At 31.7% G+C, this 21,323-nt stretch overlaps 2 protein-coding genes across 2 annotated transcripts; both read right to left on the reverse strand.

Annotated features, from left to right (window-relative positions):
- Positions 1-574: 574 nt before the first annotated feature.
- Positions 575-8,028, reverse strand: LOC134694360 (uncharacterized). Its single transcript, XM_063555363.1, has 5 exons — positions 7,953-8,028; positions 4,377-4,688; positions 3,412-3,507; positions 3,092-3,220; positions 575-627 (listed from the first exon to the last, which is right to left on the reverse strand). Exons 1-5 carry the CDS (start codon positions 8,014-8,016, stop codon positions 575-577), a joined length of 654 nt encoding a protein of 217 aa, XP_063411433.1. The 5' UTR covers positions 8,017-8,028.
- A 7,222-nt stretch (positions 8,029-15,250) lies between these two features.
- On the reverse strand, positions 15,251-20,667 carry LOC134693914 (uncharacterized). Its single transcript, XM_063554849.1, has 3 exons — positions 20,496-20,667; positions 17,100-17,216; positions 15,251-15,665 (listed from the first exon to the last, which is right to left on the reverse strand). The coding sequence occupies exons 1-3, from the start codon at positions 20,626-20,628 to the stop codon at positions 15,610-15,612; spliced, it is 306 nt and encodes a 101-aa protein (XP_063410919.1). The 5' UTR covers positions 20,629-20,667; the 3' UTR covers positions 15,251-15,609.
- Positions 20,668-21,323: the final 656 nt, after the last annotated feature.

Below are 21,323 nucleotides of genomic sequence, written 5' to 3' on the forward strand. Positions count from 1 at the left end.
TGCAAACGCGAAATGGTCTTTTAAAGAACGATTTAAATAAAGAAAGATTTAATTTCGTTGCCAGTGTAAGACCCCGTTTACACTGGAAACGAATTTGAATCGATTCTTAAAAGACCATTTCGCGTTTACATTGTATAAGCAAGATCGATCGAGATAGATATTATTTTATCAAGTGTGTTTACACTACAACATAAAAAGAACCGGTCTGACCAATATTTTCCTATTTAAACATAACAAACACCTTAAAAAATATCGATCGTGGTCTTTCTAAGCGTTTACACCAAAAAACAAAAAAAATATCGATTCAAATAAGATCGATCTTTTTTAAACCACCTCTAGAGGTAGACTTTTAAGTTCGAATGAAGATCGATCTTACCCGTTTACACTGGACCAAAGATCGATATTTAAAAAAAGATCGACTTTTTTTGTCAATGTAACATAAAGGCAACAGTAATATAACAATCAAAAGTCCTCATCAAGACATCGGGTTGTTTTCTCTTTGATACATTCCCCATTTCCATTCTCAATTGTATGTCTGTTTCAATATTGATTAATCATTTAATATTAAATTATTTTACCTTTCTGTATCTCTTTGACATGATAAAGGAAGGGATTCTAACATTTCACCTAAAATTATATTAACAGTATACTAGATACTATATCAATTTAGGAACTAGAAATTCAAATTGAAAATTATTTGACCAGTGTGTTTTACTCTTTCGTTATAGCGGAAGTTTTACCGATATCAACTTCTAACAAGTGAGCTTAAACATTATAATTAAAATTGATGTTCAATTTTTTTGGCATCTACTCCCATAAACTGAGAACAAATATTGCACAGAAGAAAAGTTCGGTTAGTAGTATCATCAGTATCTGTGTCAGTGTTTCCGGACATGCTCTGTTTGTTGCCGTTACCGTTCTATGTACCTTTTCACAATTGTTACAAATAATCACGTGAATGTGAAACATGCCATTCACCTTTCGTTTGATACGTAAATTTTCTACATAGTTTGATATTGATACTTTGGAGTGGAACCTATTTTATTTTTTATATTCATCCTACAATTGGGTGTTCTACTATACAGATATAGCCCTACGGATATCGCTATTCTGTATCTGTATACTATACAGATATCCTTTGAAGCTCCACCCACTGACTGACTGAGTATTGTATGAACCGGCGTGACCTCAGGATGTGTATTGCTATCGCATGCCAATGACTTATCAATTGCGATTTGACGGTTACTTTTATACGTTCTGTTTGTTTTCAAACATTTCTTTAGAGCAAAAGTATCACATAATTTTTCTGATAACATACACACATGAACAGCAGTCTTTTCTATCGATTTCAAAAATTTAATGTGTGTGGTTGTGTAACTTAAACAACCATGTCAATTTCAGCGTGCATGTTTAACGAATGTCGAGTCTGAAGCGTAGGACAACTCGTAGAATCCTGTTTCAAATTGGACAATGTTTTGTTATTTGTTTTTTACTGTTGAAATTAGTTTAAATATATAATTATTCACCCTGAGCGAAGTATTATTGATGTTGCAATGTTGACCATTCGAGATTATTTTTTTTACGAACCCGTTTCGCAGCTTAATGTGTGATTACTGTATCGTATTACTACATGGGCCTCAAGGGGTTTCAAATCGGAAAAAAATGTGTTTTTGTGTCTTTCAAAACACAAATATTATACAGAATTATTGAAGGATAAAGACAACAACTGTTTTGTGTCTTTAGATATCAGCTGTATTTTTACTCGGCTCGAAACAGGTGTAATAGCTCTCTTAAAGCTCGATTACACCTTGTTTCCGGGCTTCGTACAAATATAGCTGCTATTTAAAGACACTGAACAGTTATTGTATATGTATTACTCTCCAGTATGGTCTGTTTTAATGGGCCGAATTTGACGAAGATACATCAAAAATATACCTTATATTTTGCAAGAACCAAGTGGATGCTTTTTGCCGCCTTAGACTTGAAGAGGAACCTACATTACAATATTTAAATATAGTATTGGAGTGGTTGCAGTTTTTAAAGCAATAAAAATTTGAAAGTTGATGCATTTCACATTAAAAGGCTTGTGATATGAAATTACGAGAAACAAAGACATTTATAAAAAGGTAAGCTTATATTATTACATAATTTAATCATCCCAATACACTTTTTTTTAAGTCCTTGTACACTCAAACCAGAGGTTTTCTTTTACGGTTAGTGTTGAATTATCAGTGAGTATTAATTTCACTGGTTTCATAGTTTGAAAGAAAATTGACTAAGTTTAATGAGTTACAATACAATTTTATAATTGGTATTGACCATAGCATTTTAACGAGGCAATTAATAAGGTTTCCAAAGCACACGAGAGCCAGTCGTCTTGGTTTACGAGTTTTTGTTTTATAGTATTTAAGATTTGTATAAAGTTATATACTTTACTATATTTTGTATTCTGGCTGAACTAGTTTTTAATGTTTCTCTACTTGAGTTTTAAATGTACGTTTGGTGTCTTTTTACTCGTCAGCCTATCAGGCATCTTTTGTATTCAACTGATCGACAATAAAAAGGGACGGAGGGAAGAAAATCTCTCACAACCTTACCACGAAGTAATGTTCATGTGCGAAATCGGGAACATCATCAGTGGATGTTTTACAAATAATTTAAAAAAAGTTTGATATTGGTTTGTTTTTGATTTTAGGAATAACAGAAGGTGAAATTATAAAATGTTTAAAATTCGAGATTGACACTATCAGTTTAATGATCATTAGTTAACGGACAAAATCCAAAATCTGACTTGAACTTTTGCATTATCTGTGTCTGGGTCTCAAAAAGAAAGAAATATATAAAATCTGCTTTAATTTTGGTTAATAACCTTTTACGAGATGTTGAAGTCAAATATGAAAAGACAAATGTGTGTTATGGGGCATATTTTTTTAACACTGAATAGAGGCAAAAACACCAAGGCGTCCAGCCATTTGACACACATACTTAGACTTAGTATAAGTACACCCTTAAGAAACAGAGTATTTATGACAGATGTGTCAGATATTTCTCTTTCTATCTACAACTTTTGTTATAGCGGGTGTTTTCTTACCAATAGATGTCCCTTTTACTCTGGCTAGAACTACAACAATTGTTATAGAACCTCCAAGCAGAACAATAGGAATCATAACAAGCAAAATTATTAAAGTGTGTTCGTTGTTTCCTTCTAGATCATTTGGAACTGCAACAGATAGAAATGTATTAAAATATACATGCATAACACAGTAAAGTGTGTTGCCAAATTTAATCAAAATCATAATGTACTTTTTTTACTAAAATTAATAATATCATGAATATCTACCCCTATGAATTTTAATGATGTAAACTTGTATTAAAGTTTTGTTAACATTTTAGTGGATTTACTGTACTTACTTTGAAAATTGGTTGTCTTTGCAATTTTCGTTATACTTGATGTTTTCCGGAAGCTTCCAGCTGTAAAAGTTCTTGTTGTGGTTTCATATTCTTTGTCTTTGAGGTGCACATACAATGAAAAAAATATTCAATTATCAATTAAATTGTTTAAATAGTTAAAGTCACTAAACTTTTAATTAATTTTAATGACATTTCTCATGTTCCTTGTAATGCCAAGAGTTGGAAGAGGTAAAGGCAATGATTCCCGATTTTTGTTGTTGCAACGGCTGTAAAACTATAGCTTAGGGATATCTGTCTGACAATGCAAAATGTATAAATACCCACCCATGTCAGTGCATTAAGGTTACAATGAATATCATGCTTTTGGTAACAATGATTTTTAAAAAAAAATTCGTACCAGTCTGTATATCACGTTCTCTACAGAGTAACTATAGTAACAATGCATTAAAATACATTTTGCAAGGCTAAAATAATGTTCCAATACAACATATCTTTTATAACTTATTATTCTAATGTCAAAGTATTCTTTTTGGAATATTCAGTTAGCAGAATCCATCTATTTATTATCCATGTTATCGTTGTTTGTTCTCATTAAAAAACAAAACAATGAAATATTTGCCAGAATGCTTTAAAAACACTAATCAATAAATAAATCTATAATCATCAATAATTTTGTTTTTAAAGTATCTTATTGTTGATTCTATCGAATGTTTTTCTTATTATAGTATAAAGTTAAAAAGACCACATCTTTCAAGTAAGATTTTGATTATAATTAGAAGAACATTTGATAAACGATACTAGAAAAAGAATCAAAACCAAGAACAAACATATTAAGTAGAAGAATAAACAACAATATAATGCATGTATATATAAACGTTAGGTCAAAAGTTATTATTTTTTTATCCCTTTATGTTTACTCATTAGGAATCAACGATTTAAATCGTGATGCAAGACAGTATACTTACCTAACAAAGATACGTAATACCTCGTCTCGTTAAATAGTCCATCATTTTCAAATCTGCATTTATAACAACCAGTGTTTGCTTTCAGGAAATTCCCAATTAACAGATCATAACTTCCTTCATTTTCCGCCAGTGAATATTTGGTTTGATTCAGAGTTGGGTTATGTTTGTCTTTTAAAAAGTAAGCTAGCTCTTTTTCTCCCGAATTGATGACATCTGGTCCTAACCAGGACGGTTCACCTTCAGAAGTAGAACATTTTAAAACAACTGTTTCGCCTTTTTGAACCTTCATTTTAATTGTGTCGTTTCCAATGCCTGTAATTGAAGAATTTATGAATACAATGCTACCTACATTCCCTTTTTTTCGCTTAACTTCAGTCTCTATATAACTATGAATATTAAATAGAAAAAAGTAAAATCACAAAAAAACTAAATCAGAGGAAAATCAAATCGGAAAGTCACTAATGGCAAATCCATATGACATAACACATCACAAACGAATGGACAACAACTGTCATATCCCTGACTTATTACAGGCATTTTCAAATGTAGAAAATCGTGTATTTAACCTGGTTTTATAACGCTAAACCTCTCTCTTTGTACGACAGTGTCATTAAATTCCGTTATATTTACAATGATGCGTGAACCAAATAACACAGAACTCACGTAAATTCACTAAAATTTACAACTGTTATTTATATTATTGCATCATCCCTCGGGTAATTGACATTTTAATACGGATACGACATTAATAACATGACCAAAAGAAAATGTGTGTTGTACGTTTTACGAACAGCAACTTAAAATCATAAGAAAGTCACTAAGAGTTCAACATACTATTAACAGCTGTCCGTAAAAAAAAGGGGCAGAATTTATCTTTATTTCAAATAAAGAAATACTTGGCATGAGTAAAATTTTATCCTGTCCAGTACTATAGAAAAAAATTCACATATCATGTCATGCATATAAGAAAATAAACATCATTGAAAGTTAACCAATCAAGTTTCTCCCCTTATTGTATCTGTGTAAAAAGGTGTTTTCACCATGTTATCTCAAGATTACAAACTATTCTATTCAAATCCCAAATAAAAAATTCCAAGGGTGTTTTGAAATACCCAAGACATATCTTTATGACACAGAAATGTTTAACTGCAATAAATTGTATGATTAATTACCTACAACTGTCAATTTCAAGGTAATAATTTTTTTCGACCTACTTTTGTATACAACCGGATGGGACGTACTATGATTTGGTGGTATTACACCTAAAGGGCCACTTGCTACGAGATATATAAAAAATATGATATATATATATATTTTTGCTCAATCTATAATGAAATGCAAAAAGTGAAATAATTATTTACTTTTAGGAGCCAGGATGGTTCGATTTGGTTAAAATAAGCTAAAAAACCCATTAATAATGAATTACTCACGTGGAAGTGAATAATTCGGCCTCCTTGAATCTGTTTTCATATAAACCTCAAGTTAACCCGTTAGCTTGAGATGGATAATACGTGTAATGTATGTGTAAAGTTATTTGAAGGAAAAGAATTTCAACATTGAAAGTGAAACAAGGGTAAATCTATTAATTGGTTGATTCGATCCACAAAACTTATTAAAATCGAGGATACACATTTATTTTTCATCTATAGTATAAAATTATATAGACCTAGAATAATCCAACAGCACGAGTTTGCTTAATCTATTCATATCTATATTTATATATACATCGCTTATATGGTCATCGACTATTGAGGCCAACTCCATTATTTATTAGATGGCGTCTAGACTATAATACACAGGACACGAAGCTATCCATGTTCATGCCCATGCCCTATTAATTGTTTATATTAGACTTTTACTATTTTGGATAATGTTTAACATTGTTATAAATACAATATGAGAATTTGATTAAAATCGGTTGATATGAATTTATTAACTTATGCTCCTTTAACAATATGTTTTGCTTTTTATTTTAGATATCCTGCTAAATTATCAGTCTCAATCTTTGATATAATTGTTATAAAAGCAAAAGTGTAAAATATTTCTTATTGTTCTACTTTTAAAAAAAAATAATGCATTGTGTACAACACTAGTGTCAATGACCTGACTTAAACATGTTAAAGTTAAAAAGAATGTAGGGAAATTCGAAAAATTGAATGTAAGGTGTCTTGAAAGTATTTGGCGTTTAATGCCACTCTAATTTATTTAGTTACTCAACACAAATGTAAGATATGACGATGATATATATGAGAAAGCTATCCACCGAAGTCTAAACTTCTTTATCTTATAATTATATAACATCTTAGTAACACATATCTAGGGTGAACGTGGATTCGAAATAGGATCACTTGGTCTTCTTCCGACAGGCAGTAAAACGTTTTCCAAAGTGAAGCGTCCGTTTGGGTGTGCGGGATTTATCAAGTTTGCAGCCACGTCCAGTCAGGATGGGGACGTTAAATTCGATGCCTTGTGTAAAAGAGAATGTCACGCTGTTTGAACGTTTAGATCACTTGCAACAACTCTTTTAGGGGTCCATAGGTGGCCTGTTGCAAGGTACAATTTCTGTTCTTATCCAGTTTACCCTCATTTCCAGTGGAAGTCAAAATTTCCCTGACTATCATCCCAGATGGTCTCTATAACAAGACCTTCCTATAGTATTTATTGTCACTTGTTTTCGTCCTGTACATGTATGAAATGTTTGCCACTAGACGTGTAGTAACCACTAATCAATCAATCAATCTTGAACACTAACTCCTTTAAATCGGTTTTGTATTACTTGATTTACTATAGCTGCTAATGTTGGTGTCGTGTTGAAGAGTATCTTATTGGTGTTAAAATATTCAGAAATTTATACTGTTTGTCTTTTTGATCTTTATCGTTTTTTACAATGGCGTTGCGAATAAAGGCAACAGTACTATACCGCGAAATTCATAAATCGATTGAGAAAAAATACAAAAAAGCTAAAACTGAGAGAAACACATCAAATATAATAGGAGAAGTACGCCACAACAGAAGCATAACATTAAAATGTACCACAAACAGAAATGAACTTTATATAAAAATGGCCATTTAGCTTTACAAAGGACATTTCAATAAACAAAAAATGGTAAGTTGAACCTGGCTTTGTGGCATGTCAAACCTCCAGCTTTTATGGCAATGTTAACTATAACATTGAAATGACAACATTTCATTGTAGGACTACAATACAAGAAAAAAAGGAGAACACATAGGACAGAAACACACACGAATAATAGGTAACAAACGGTGCCAGGTATAAAATTTAATACGCCAGACGCGCGTTTCAACTACACAAGATTAACCAGTGACGCTCTGGTGATAAAAGTTCGAAAGCCAAAAAATAAGCAGAACAAAGTTGCAGGTTTGGGAACCAAAAGTTTAAAAAACAAATTGTGGTCAATACGGCTATGGTTTCACTTGTTGAATGATTTCGAGTTTTAGATGTACACTTGATATATTCAGCCATATTGCTTTTTTTATTTAACATCTTTGGATATAGTTTGTAGTTATAGTACACCGTGCATGCGCTTAAAATTTAAATGCTCTTACATAATATACCTGAAACCATTTGGATCTGAGCTAATATTGCAATCAGAGTTACAATTGCTGACATGTTTAACATGTTCCAATAACTTTGTCTGAAGAAAAGAATTCAAGAATTATTACAAAAATATTTCGTTCCTGGAAATTCAATGAGATTTGTAGACATATTTTTGGAAGGTATGACATAGTGCCTTTTCAAATAGCAGCGAGCGAATTAAAATAAATTATTAACGTCTTAAATATGTCCGTCATCATATATAGGCAATGAAGTATGGCATAACGTATTGCAGTTAAATAATATAATGTTATTGATAAAGCGTGTATAGAAAGAAACCTCCTAAAAGTGGATCATGATGATAAAAAATGTTAAACCAAGTCAGTATATAAACGCTTTCAATGAGTAAGCATCTCATCCATGCATCACGGACAATCTTGCTAAAAAATGGACCTGATAGCAAGTCATCAGCAATTGATGCACCCATTGCTAATACTCAAATGTCGCATGTCTTCTTCCAGATTTGTATTGTTTGTATATATACTAATCGTTTATTGTTTGAAAGTTACGGACGCCATCACGCGTTTGTTGACCGTTATGGGATAACATTTGAACTGATGATATTGGATATGTTTCTTACGTTGTAACTACAATCTCCTTCCCTTTTCTTATATGTGATCTACCAAATTAGGCTAATTACTGGGTTTTTAAGAACACGACCATCACGGCGGGAGCCACATGTGGAGCAGGATCTGCTTACCATTCCAGAACACCTTATATTACCCCCAGTTTTTGGTGGGGTTCGTGTTACTCAGTCTCTAGCTTTTTGTGTTTTTTTTTTTAAGTTTTAGCTATGGCGTTGTCAGTTTATTTTCGATTTATGAGTTTGACTGTGCCTCTAGTATCTTTCGCTTTTCTACTCTTTACACAAGTACTCCACATTCTAAACTAAAAGACAAAATGAAAGAGTTGGTATTGCTTTGCTTCATCAAAAGAAATGGCCAACGTAAATAAAAGTATCTTGTCTTAGGGAGGAATAGATCCTACTTTGTAAAGGATCACTTTGATTCAAACAAAAAAGTCTCTGAAACTGATATTATCAAGATGCTTGATTTCTTGATTGACAACATATTTGTTACGTTTGGAGGACGTGTTTTTCAACAGACTGTCGGCATTCCAATGGGAACAAATTGTTCACCTCTACTTGCCGACTTATTTCTTTATTATTATGAGGCTGACTTCATGCAGGAACTTCTTACGAAGAAAGATAAGAAGTAAGCATTATCCTTTAACTCTACTTTGCGCGATATAGATGATGTTCTTTCACTAAATAATTCAAAATTTGGTGACTATGTGGAACGCATCTATCCCATCGAACTAAAGATAAAGGATACTACAGATATAGTAAAGTCTGCTTCATATCTTGACTTACATCTAGAAATTGACAATGAGGTTCGGTTGAAAACAAACTTTACGACAAAAGATAAGATTTCAGCTTTCTAATTGTGAACTTTCCATTTCTAAGTAGCAACATTCCAGCAGCACCTGCATACGTGGTATATATCTCCCAATTGATTCGATATTCCTGTGCTTGCATTTCCTATCATGATTTTTCTTGGTTGTTGCTCACAAGGAATCTATTAAACCAAGAGTTCCAAATGGTGAAGTTGAAATCATCCCTTCGTAAATTTTACGGACACTATCACGATTTGGTTGACCGTTATGGAATAACCGTTTCACAAATGATAACGGATATGTTCCTTACGTCGTAACTACAATCTCCTTCCCTTTCATGAATGTGATCTACCGAATTAGACTTTTTACCGGATTTGTTATAACATAAGCAACACGACGGGTGCCACATGTGAAGCAGGATTTTGGTGGGGTTCGTGTTGTGTTGTGTCAAATGTACTATTGCTTGTCTGTTTGTCTTTTTTTCATTTTTAGCCATGGCATTGTCAGTTTGTTTTAGATTTATGAGTTTGACTGTCCTTTTGGTATCTTTCGTCCCTTTTTATTCGCCCCTCATGTAGTTTTACCTTATTGAAGGTATGTTTTTTTCTTCCAACAAATAGGACAAAACACGTTGTTTAGTCTTTTTAATGTATCAAATACTAATTAAAATCACGAGTTAATGACTAAAAGACCTACATACATGTACTGTATGCAAAAATGTGTATCCATCATATATATTACTATGTATATGAGAGTTGACACTCTTAAATCAAGCTCTTGCAAAACGTTACAAAAATTTATACACATTTGCGTATATATTGTAAATTGACATTGATGAATGATGGATATCATTTTACCTTTTTATTTGGTCTTTGTTATCCTCTTTGGTGGTACAAGCGCTTCAACGTTAACTTTTCTGTTATTTAAAGTATTTCCAGATTTAAATTGCAATTAAATTTTCATTGTTTTCAGATATTGTTATCGTTTATTTATTTCCGTATTGTGGCATGAATAATCAAATTTGTAACATTATGTTACCGGCACAACTTCCGTTAATAATAAGTCAACAATGGGAAGTGCTTAAGTTCAAAATAATTGAAAGTTGAAATTATTAGTATTTATCAAGTTGAATTACAAATAGCTCGAAAACCGGAATATGATAGCTAAAGGTCGTGTTTTAATAAAAACCTGGGAACAACAGATCTGATTCACACCATGATGCAACTATAGGAATACATATTATAGATTAATAATGAGAAAAACCCTGCTTCTGATTTTCAATTATAATTATGATTTTTGTTTTTGTGTCTGTCATATATTTAACAGAATGGTTGGCTAACAGTTACTGTTTTCAATCCAATGATTGAAATGCATTATTAACGAATTAGGTTAAATGGGGAATATTGCAGTCATGATGATATTATACATAGGAAAGGGAGGGAACAAGAGTTAATCTGTTCAGGTTTATGTGCATTTTCACATTTGATAACTGTTATTTTGGAAATATATTTTTGTGAACTCTTTTTAACCTTTTTTACTTTTTTTGTAATCACTGTTTTCTGTTTTCTTGTTTGAAATACAATAACATTGCTGTTTTCGGTTATTAGTGGTTCAAATTTTATTGTTATCCGATTCCAGCAAAAACACTAGTTTTGTTTAAGCGACAACTGCCCCAAAACCAACCAAAATAGAGGCGAAAGAGTACAACAGAAGAACTAACCAGTGAAAATCAATGGAATAGGAATAAACTCTTCAAATCGAGTCATCTGAGAATAACAACAGACTGTACAGGCGTTTTCTAATATAGAAAATTGGTAATTAGACCTAGTTTTAAGTTGGCTAAACTTCACAATATACGAAGACATAGTTTCTGAAAATAAAGAGATGCATCAATTGACAGTCGCATAAAAGTTCATTATACTGAGAAAACTATGTAAACAAAACAAATGTAAATAATATGACAAAATTTCAAACGTCAGGTACAGTGTTCAACATTGTATGATAATCTTAATCACTAGGACAACAAACAAATATGTAATTAGAGAAAGAAAATGGAATACAGGCAATACAAATAAGTAAGAATGGATGACAATACGACAAAAAATAACCAGATAACAATTTCACACTGACGGAATGTATAAGGAACCGAGCCATAAAAATACCTAATATCTATACGTCAAAACCAGCATGCATTAGTTTGAAGTCGGTACATAATATTTGTCATCAAAGTCAAAGAGGTAGGGACAATTTCCCGGGATTTTTTTTTCACAAAAAGGCCAAGTTCAAAAAGTGCCGACAAAATAAAATTTGCAATAAAATCAAAAAATAAATATGCTTTCTGATCAGTATCTCGATTAACATATATTATGACATATGTGATCAATAGTTAATTTAACCCTATATATAACAGTTATAGCTCCTTAGTAAGTAATTTATAGATAATCATCGATGTGGCTCCATCAGTAGAGCACATAACTATTAATAAATGAGGATTTTGAAGAATCTCGCTCAGATTAATTGATTTTTTTGTGTTGTTATATTAAATTTCAATGTTTCAATCATATGTTTTCGGATGATTGCTTAATTAATAGAGTCACTCTGGTATATTTTGACTATAAAGTTGACTAGTTTATCATTTAACATGTATTAAAGAAGACAAAAATGTATCGCTTATTGTGTGCATTTCTATGACTGTCCATTCTCTTGACTTACTTTCTATTCATGTGTTTACATTTATTCCATTATCTAGGAATAACTGTCGTCAAACTGATGTAGGTGCCTGTAAATAACCAATAACACGAGAATTGATTCTATAGCTATAAAGCCCAAATGTTGCGGGTATAATATACACATAACCTAAAATAACGCCTTTGTATACAAGTTTCAAAACAATAGAAACAATTCTTCAAAACCGTTTTTGAACATGGTATTATATGTAACAAATGCAGTCAACAGCAATCTTGCTGCAAATTCACAAACTGTGTAGATACTTAAATTGAAGTTTTTCCACCGTTCCTACACTTGCTACACCGGTCCATAAGTCATCAGAAAATAAAACAACACAACAGAAGAAATCAATTACACAACAAATTGTGATTTTAGGTAAAACATCAAGAAGCTGTTCCATCTGTATCACAACGAAGGGTCGATTTGTTAAAATACCAGAAAAGGCAATATAACATGTGTTAGTAACACAGGGTGTTCTATGAACAACTGATGTAAGAAATATATACATGTATTATCTTATCTTATCTTATAGACGATAAAACCTTAAAAGAGCAGGACAAATATAGATCTACATATATTCAGAATGATAAAATACGATTTGAACTTATTCGATATTATTTGGCTCCCTGACAAGTTACGTGGTATGGTACCTTGCATAAAGGATGGTAATAATAAAATAAAATCAATATAAAGACATCAATAGTATTGACCTCAAATAATGTAACGTATTTTCATGTAGTATAATTAGCATCTATCGGGCTATTATAAACATGATTTACCTATCTTATCGAATAAAAAAAAAAACCGGCAAATTGGCTCTACCTCTTTAAAACGTCTCGTTTGTCATTAATTCTAGGTCTGAGATGATAGAATAGATGTATGACAAATTGAATGTAAAAGTCTACAATTTGAAGAGTAGCACACCGTGTCCAATCAAATTTTTTTGGTTTGTTAATAAAAAGATTCATTTCTTTTTATTTGAATACGGCCGTTCATTTTCTCGTTTGAATTGTTTTGCATTGTCATATCGGGGCCTTTTATAGCTGATTATGCGGTATGGGATTGGCTCATTGTTGAAGGCCGTACGGTGACCTATAGTTTTTAATGTCTCTGTCATTTTTGATCTCTTGTGTACAGTTGCCTCATTGGCAATCATACCACATCTTCATTTTCAAATCTTCAATACATATATAAACGTGAAATGTAATGATCATGCTTCATAGCTCATCTAGTTTTTGAAAAGTTTTTGAAAAATCTCTGACTCATTTGAAAATAAGAAGAGGTCGACAAAAATCGTTCTTAAGGGACCATACGGCCGTAAATTTGTTGAAAACAATATCGTCATATTCAACAAATATACATTGTCAATAAGAAACTGTACTAATGACTAAACATTAAGAGTTTCTTTACGAGCAACACTTGACATTCCTAAAAGTTTTGCCCAATAAGTTTTAAGGTGATATGTTCTTTCTTGATTTGTAAATAACAGAGAACATAATCAGTAAAAAAAATAATGCAGGAATGCAGGAATGTGAATTTTTTAGTTAAAAGAGCAAATTTATAAGATTGTTACTTATAAATATTAATATTTTTACAAGTGAAAAATTATATTTGGTTGATTTTTTATTTATTTTTTAAATTGGCTACTCTGAAACAGTGCATTTTCCCCTTTTTTTAGCAGGAAAAAACGTACAGTGATTCAATCTTTTTTTTGTATTCTTAAACCATTTTCTAAAAGCTATCGTTTTGTATTTTATTTTAAAATTCTATCGTTTTGTTTAGCTTCCAATCACGAAATGAGGGTTTTCCTGTATAATTCATACAAATATGACATTTTTTTTTCACAACCTGTAGCTTAATTTCTCATTTTGAACACATATACTTCGTTTTAGCGCGCAAGTATGAACAAATTCTATCAATACCTATAGCTACCATTTATAATACAAATTAAGACATTTGCAAGAAATAATTTGGTTCTTAAATTTCAAAACCTAAATGACACCATATCTATTACATGTATAATATAATGATTCATATCAATTCGCATTTTACTGCAATCGTATAAAACATCAAAGAAATTGAAACAAATTCAATAAAACAAAACAAAAACAATTCTCCAGAGAACAATTGCAGGTCTTTCCATCTCGATAATAACAATGAAATATAAAAAAAGATGTTAGAAAATGTCACTCCTTGTTGATGTAATTTTGTACCTTTAACTGATATGAAAAGAAAAAAATAATCGGTTATGCAGAAGACTTAATTGTTGTATAATGAACAAGAAAGAAATTTTAGAAAAGTTTGAAATCTAGAACATTTATGACCTTTGACCTTGACTTCAATGTTTAAGGTCAATGATCACAAATCAAACGACCGCAGTTCAATCACGTGTATGGTTGTGCAGAAATACCGATTTCAAATACAAAAGGGGAGAAAACTCCTATAAGGGTTGACCAAAACACTTCGACTTAAATGGTTGCGCCTTAAACAGTTCTTTGGAAAACACATAATATCATTAATTGTTACAGTTTCTTTTGCATAAAGATAACAAGCAAAATCCAAATTTAGAACATCATTTTGACTTTTGACCTTAACCTCAATCTCTGCCAAATGAACCAAGGACTCCATACCAAAAGATTTTAAGCCTCTACGACTTAAAATGTGTGAATTTATCCAACATATCGTTTCTTAAATTTATAAAGGGAAAGAACTCCCATAAGATGTCATCAGATCATCCCAGTCAAGATAAACCAAAGCATTCTTAAGAGTAGACGAACAAGTAGGTGAAAACAGTTTGTGAAAATCTTTTACGGTTTTGGAAATATAGGGATAACAGGAAAAAGAAGACACAGAAAGATAACTCCAATAAGATTTAGTCATCGGACACACATGGTCAGTTTTGAAATACGCATTACCGTACAACAACATTGGCCAAAAATCCATTCGATATGTCGTAAAACAAAAAGCGTTTCAGACGGCAGAAGTATAACAAAAAATAATCAGAAGAAAAACAAAAGGGTTTTTCACGAAAAGTGGAAAGACCTAATAACAAATTCAACACCAAATATCAACTACACTCATTAACTGTAATTAATTATTATTATGTTATTCTGTACATAGACTCATATAAATTTGGTTAACATAGAGCTTAAAAATGTAGTTCATTCAATAATAAACATACATATGTGCGTGTACCGATATGAAGGGTAAACATAGCATGCGTGTTAACAACATAAAACAATGAAAAAGGAGAAGATATAGTTTTCCTTGAATCTTTGTTATTGTAAACATTTAATTGTTTATTATTTTTAAAACTTGTTAATTTAAATTCATTACATTTTCACATTTCAACAAAAGATGTCCATGTGTCATTTCTTCCACAACATGTATTCAGAAAGTGTGCTTGCAAAAAATTATCAAAGGTAACAGGATTTTAATTTAATACGTCAGACGCGCGTTTCGTCTACATAAGACTCATCAGCAAAATTGTTACATCTAGACTTCAGACTGTTGATGTTCCTTCTTCATATTACACAGGTTAGAATAATTTGCTGAAATAAAAAAGTTTTATGCATTATGTGCATTGTATTTATATATTTGATTTTGTAAAAAGTTTTGTGTGCTGCCGTGTCGATAACGAAATCATTAACTATGCTGTTTGCTCTTTTAAGTTTTATATTTGATTTTTAAAACTAAATTTGCCTAACAGTTAGAAGTGCCATACATGCTTAATTTTGCGATCGATCTTTGTGTGTTGTGCATTGAAATGTCGTAAAAATTTCATTATCTGCCTTTAAATTACTGAATTAAAATTCTTTAAAATACCTTTTTATGAGAAACTCTTAATCATGCAGAGTTATAATATTCAAGAGTAAATCAAATGACCACATATCTTTAATGTGTTATATACGAATAGTTCATGTTACTTGTTTTTTATCGAATAAGAATGGAACATACTCAATCTGAACGAAACAAACAACATAAAACCAAAGCTCGCTCAAAAAAAATATATTTTAAAATTATAAAGGTAATCAAATCCTTGTCATTTGGCTAGTGGTCTGATTGAAAAGCATACATATCTTATGATATTCGATTAAATAAAATGCTTACTTTGAATTGAGAAGAAGTTGCAGAATTTCATAAAATTCCATTACGTTTCCACAAAGTTAATAATGTCTCTAATTTTTTTTGTCTTTTGTATAAGATCCGCCTTATATTGATTCCGTAACAAGAGGACTAGCAAACATTATAATAGCCAATTAATGACTACCAAATTATAAGTCAAAAATTATTTACGCTCATTTTTTTAAACAATTTTTTTAGGCATATTTATAGCCCTTATAAATATACCTCTTTTTAACATTGTGCTTGTCGCTTTAAATTCGTGAATATAAATTTTTAAAGTGTAACACCCCTTATTCGGCCCAACCAGAGAGCACATACCAGAAAGTAGTTCATATTTAACATAAAATAGTTCCTATGCATGAGTGTAATTTTCTAAATATGTATGTAGGACCTTTATGTATTTTTTTTATCAAATAAAAGCTGAATGACTGGTGATCGTTGTAGAACACTTTTTGACTTATAGTATTAGATATTTAAAAAAACAGGACAACATTTTAAGAGGGTACATATGTTTGTTTGTCAGATCTGAAGTACCTGTTTTGGTATATCTTAAAGAAGATATGAACTAATACAAAATAGAAATATGTTTTTAATGTAGAACATATTCTGAATTGATCAAATTAATAGAAATAAAAATTCGAAAAAAAAAAAAATCTGCCTCTGGTGTATGCATATCGTATCGCAATCGGTTCGGTTGACGAATTGCTAAACAAAGTTTTAAATAAGGTTAAATGAAATGGTAAATACTATCACTGCCTATATAAAAGACAAATTCAACTGACTGTTTTTAAAAATATCAAATTCAATTGATGTTTTGAGAAAAAAAAATATAATACTTACTCATGTCTTGATTCATTTACCTTTAAATTGGTATTTGCGTTCTTCTAATGCCAAACGTTTGAATTTGACGAGACCCATTATCAACAGTCCTATAGTAATCGATGTAATTGATATGAAGATAACTGTATCAAATTTACCTGTAGAAAGGGACAAATAAATATCATGAAATTTGAAACTGAAAGTATTGGTACCGCCACATGAATACCATAATGCTAGAAAAAAATCACACGAGAATGACTATATGACAGACTTTATATACTATTTATTGAGCTGCAAATCCTTTGTAACCATACCAAGTCGGAAACATTTGTGATATGACGCATTTATGCAGTTTTTGTACTTCCTAATTTGTTTTTAAAACAATCTTTTTTTCACAGAAAACGCACATTTTTTTAAGAAAACATGCAATTTCTCAAACCATTGTCGATCCGTGTCTTACACACTTTCGTGAATTCGCAGTCGACGTATTGTCCGACAACTCGGCCTTCTACCAATTTGCATCATTCAAGCAATCTCACTTATTATCACAACTTATCAAAACTCGCTCCAATCAATAGAAAAGCGAAGAAATATGTTAAATCATCAGATTATTTCTTGGTCTTTTTTCCTCTTTCACGAAGCTCCTAAATCATAGACATATTGCATCAGTGCATGAAAGCAGCTTGAGAAAAGAAACCTTATCTGTGTATCACTATAGACATTTCAAGTAGTTTTTATGCTGCGATGTGGGGACTCGGTGGTAGACTGGTCCAAGTAGTTACTGCTGTAATCACTAGCCAGTCAACATCGAGTTGTGAGTTCGAATCCCGATCATCCAGGTACACTCAGCTACAGTCCTAATTGACAATGATTAACATGTTGAAGGTCTATGATTTTCTCCGGGGCACTATGGCTTCCTCCAACAATTCAAACTGACCGACAAGAACTATCCCAAAAGTCGTGCTTAAAAGTGGCGTTAAAACACAGATAATCAACCAAAGCAAATCAAGCCGCGGTTGTTGAAGTAATGCTGAGATTGAAAATTATACGAAAGCCAAAAGTATCGCCTAAATGGCCAACTAAATAAAGAACACTTATAAATGTGAAGATAATAAACATGATACAAAATATTGTAAAAAATTTCAGACACGTGATGCAAATCATCAATTCAATAGTTTGAGAAGAACGGTAAAAAAATTATCAAAGTAACCAGGTTTATAATTTAATACGACAGACGCGCGTTTCGTCTTCATTCGTCAAGACTTATTAGTGACGCTCATTTCGAAATAGTTATAAGGCAAACAAGCTCAAAATTGAAGAGCATTGAGGATCGAAAATTCCAAATCGGTGTGGCAAATACAGTTTAGATAATCTATTCCTGGAAAAGAAATCCTTAGCTTTCTGAGAAATTCAAAGTTTGTTAACCGGAAAAATAGAAAAATTCAAAGTTTGAACAATAGGAATTTCATAAAAATGACCATATAATTGATATTCATGTCAACACTGAAGTGCTGTGTACTGGCCTAGTACTATCATCGGGGACAAAACATTCACCAGCAATAGCATCGAACCAATGGTATAAAAAGTTATCAACGGTACCAGGATTATAATTTAATACACCAGACGCCTGTTTCGTCTACAAAAGACTCAACAGTAACGCACAGATCAAAATATTTAAAAAAGCCAAACAAGTACAAAGTTGAAGAGCATTGAAAACCCACAATTTCATAAATTTGTTGCAAAAACGGTTAGATTATTTTTTATTGGATAAGAAAATTCTTAGTTTTCGAAAAGTTCAAAGTTTTGTAAACAGGAAACTTCTAAAAATGACCATATGTTAGATAGTCATGTCAACACCGAAGTGCTGTTTTTTGAGTGGTGTTACACTTGGGGACGAAACATCCACCAGCAGTGGCATCAAAAGAGTGGTATAAAAAGTTATCAAAGAACTACCAGGATTATAATTTAATACTCCAGACGCGCGTTTCGTCTACATAAGACTCATTGGTGACGCTCAGACTCCTTAATGAGGCTCAGATCGAAATAATTGTATATCCAAACAAGTACAAAGTTAAAGAACATGGATGACCCAAAATTCAAAAACTTTGTGGCAAAAACGGCTTAGGTAATTTTTTCCTGGGAAAATAAATCCTAAATTTTTGAGAAATTCAAAGTGTTGTTAACATGAAATTTTATAAAAATGACCACATAATTTAAAATCGTGTCAACAGAGAAGTGCAGACTACTGGGCTGGTGATACATTCGGGGACGAATCGTTCACCATCAGTGGCATGAACCCAGTAATCTTAAAAATTATCAAAGGTACTAGGATTATATTTTAAAACGCCAGACACGCGTTTCGTCTACACCAGACTCCTTGATGAGGCTCAGATCGAAATAATTATATATCCAAGCAAGTTCAAATTTAAAGAGCATTGGGAACCCAAAATTCCAAAATGTTGTGGCCATTTCGGCTTAGTTAATCTATTCTTGGGATAAGAAAATCCTTAGTTTTTCGACAAATTCAAAGTTTTTTAAACCAAAAAAATTATAAAAATGACCATATGATTTATATTCATGTCAACATCGAAGTGAAGAATACTGGGCTTGTCTTACCTTTGGGCGCGAAACGTCCACAATCAATGGCATGAACCCTTCGGTATTAAAAAAGTTATGAAAGGTACTAGGATTATAATCTAATACGCAAGACGTGCGTTTCGTCTACATAAGACTAATCAGTGACGCTCAGATCGAAATAGTTATCAAGTCACACAAGTTCAAAATTGAAGAACATTGAGGACTTAAAGTTCAATAAAGTTGTGCCAAGTAAGGCTAAGGTAATCTTTTCATGGGATAAGAAAATCCTAAGTTTTTCGAGAAATTCAAAGTTTTGTTAACAGAAATTTCCGGTTTAAAATATTTTTTTTTTAAACCGGAAATTTATTCAAATGACTATATAATTCGTATTCATGTCAACACCGAAGAGCTGACTACTGGGCTGCTTATAAGAAATGTCCTCTAGCAGTGGCAGATTATAATTTTATACGTCAGAAGCGCGTTTTGTCTACTTAAGACTCTTTAGTGACTCTCAAATAAAAAAAAAATCATAAAGCCAAACAAACACAAATGAAAGTTGAAGAGCATTGAGGACCTAAAGGTTGTGCCAAATACAGCTAAGATAATCTTTTTAAGGGATAAGAAAATCCTTACTTTTTTCCAAAATGTCAAAGTGTTGTAAACAGGAAATCTATAAAAATGACCATATGATAGATATCCGAAGCGCTGTTTACTGGACTTGTGATACACTTGGGGACGATTAGAATGTGTGTATAACAAATAGTTAAACATTAGCAAGACATATATTCCATTATTTAGTATTCGTGAACACAGGTATACAGATGTATTGTGAGTTATGTTTTTTTTTCTGCTAATCTTACCTTTAGAGGAACATTCATCTTTAAGCTTTAAATATCCTACTTCATATTGTCTTCTTGCAACATGACAAGTTATGTTGAATGAACGGTTACATGCAACTCTTCTCTGCAAACTTAGACTAAAGTTAACTGCCATATCTATGTCATGCTCACGTAAGTCAGTAATGTGAAAATTGAAGTCCTTTTTGAACAAAAGATAAACGTCGAAATCAATAAAACTAGAGCATTTTGTTTTTAGAGCAATTCAAGTACAAGTTATATGTTCTTTTCCTCTGAAAAGAAACTTAAATAAATCCTTCTTTGAACGGAAGTAAAACGATGCTTTTTTTGTCATTTGATGGACACATTTATTGATACTTTTTTATAAGCGCCTTCATTTACATATATTACTGCACCTGCATCCAATAAACTGTATCACCACACTATATCTTCGGGTTTTAAAGCAAATTGAATGTCAGGTCATAATTAAAAGCATTGCATTGCCAAATTTTATGTACATAGAATGGAAATTAAAATGATATTCATATTAATATAATATTATACTTCTTGCTCTATACAGAGGCATCGGTAGCTAGCTGGTCTAATTAATAACAGTTACTACTGTAATCAATAGCCAGTAAATATTGAGGTTGTGAGTTCGAACCCCGCTCGTACGGGTGCACTCGACTTCTATCTTAATTGATAATGATTGTCTGTTTTCATAATAATCATATCCTATCCTAAACTCACCCTCACAAAAAAAGCCGGAATGTGGTGCGGAAGTGGCGTTAAAACACCAAAAAATCAGTCAATGCTTGATACACAATAAATAGTCTGTATTGTAACCGATTG

The sequence above is a fragment of the Mytilus trossulus genome, chromosome 13 (assembly GCF_036588685.1).
Source record: "Mytilus trossulus isolate FHL-02 chromosome 13, PNRI_Mtr1.1.1.hap1, whole genome shotgun sequence".
NCBI classification, from domain to species: domain Eukaryota; kingdom Metazoa; phylum Mollusca; class Bivalvia; order Mytilida; family Mytilidae; genus Mytilus; species Mytilus trossulus.

What these genes read in the sequence shown, in the direction of transcription:
- LOC134694360 (XM_063555363.1), bottom strand. Translation starts at nt 8,016, where the DNA reads ATGTTAAACATGTCAGCAATTGTAACTCTGATTGCAATATTAGCTCAG. An exon ending in TCAGATCCAAATGGTTTCAG is followed by an intron (nt 4,689 to 7,952) that starts GTATATTATGTA and finishes CTTCAATTACAG; the next exon opens with GCATTGGAAACGACACAATT. An exon ending in GTATTACGTATCTTTGTTAG is followed by an intron (nt 3,508 to 4,376) that starts GTAAGTATACTG and finishes TGCACCTCAAAG; the next exon opens with ACAAAGAATATGAAACCACA.
- LOC134693914 (XM_063554849.1), bottom strand. Translation starts at nt 20,628, where the DNA reads ATGGCAGTTAACTTTAGTCTAAGTTTGCAGAGAAGAGTTGCATGTAAC. An exon ending in AGATGAATGTTCCTCTAAAG is followed by an intron (nt 17,217 to 20,495) that starts GTAAGATTAGCA and finishes CCCTTTCTACAG; the next exon opens with GTAAATTTGATACAGTTATC. An exon ending in ACGCAAATACCAATTTAAAG is followed by an intron (nt 15,666 to 17,099) that starts GTAAATGAATCA and finishes TTTTTATTTCAG; the next exon opens with CAAATTATTCTAACCTGTGT.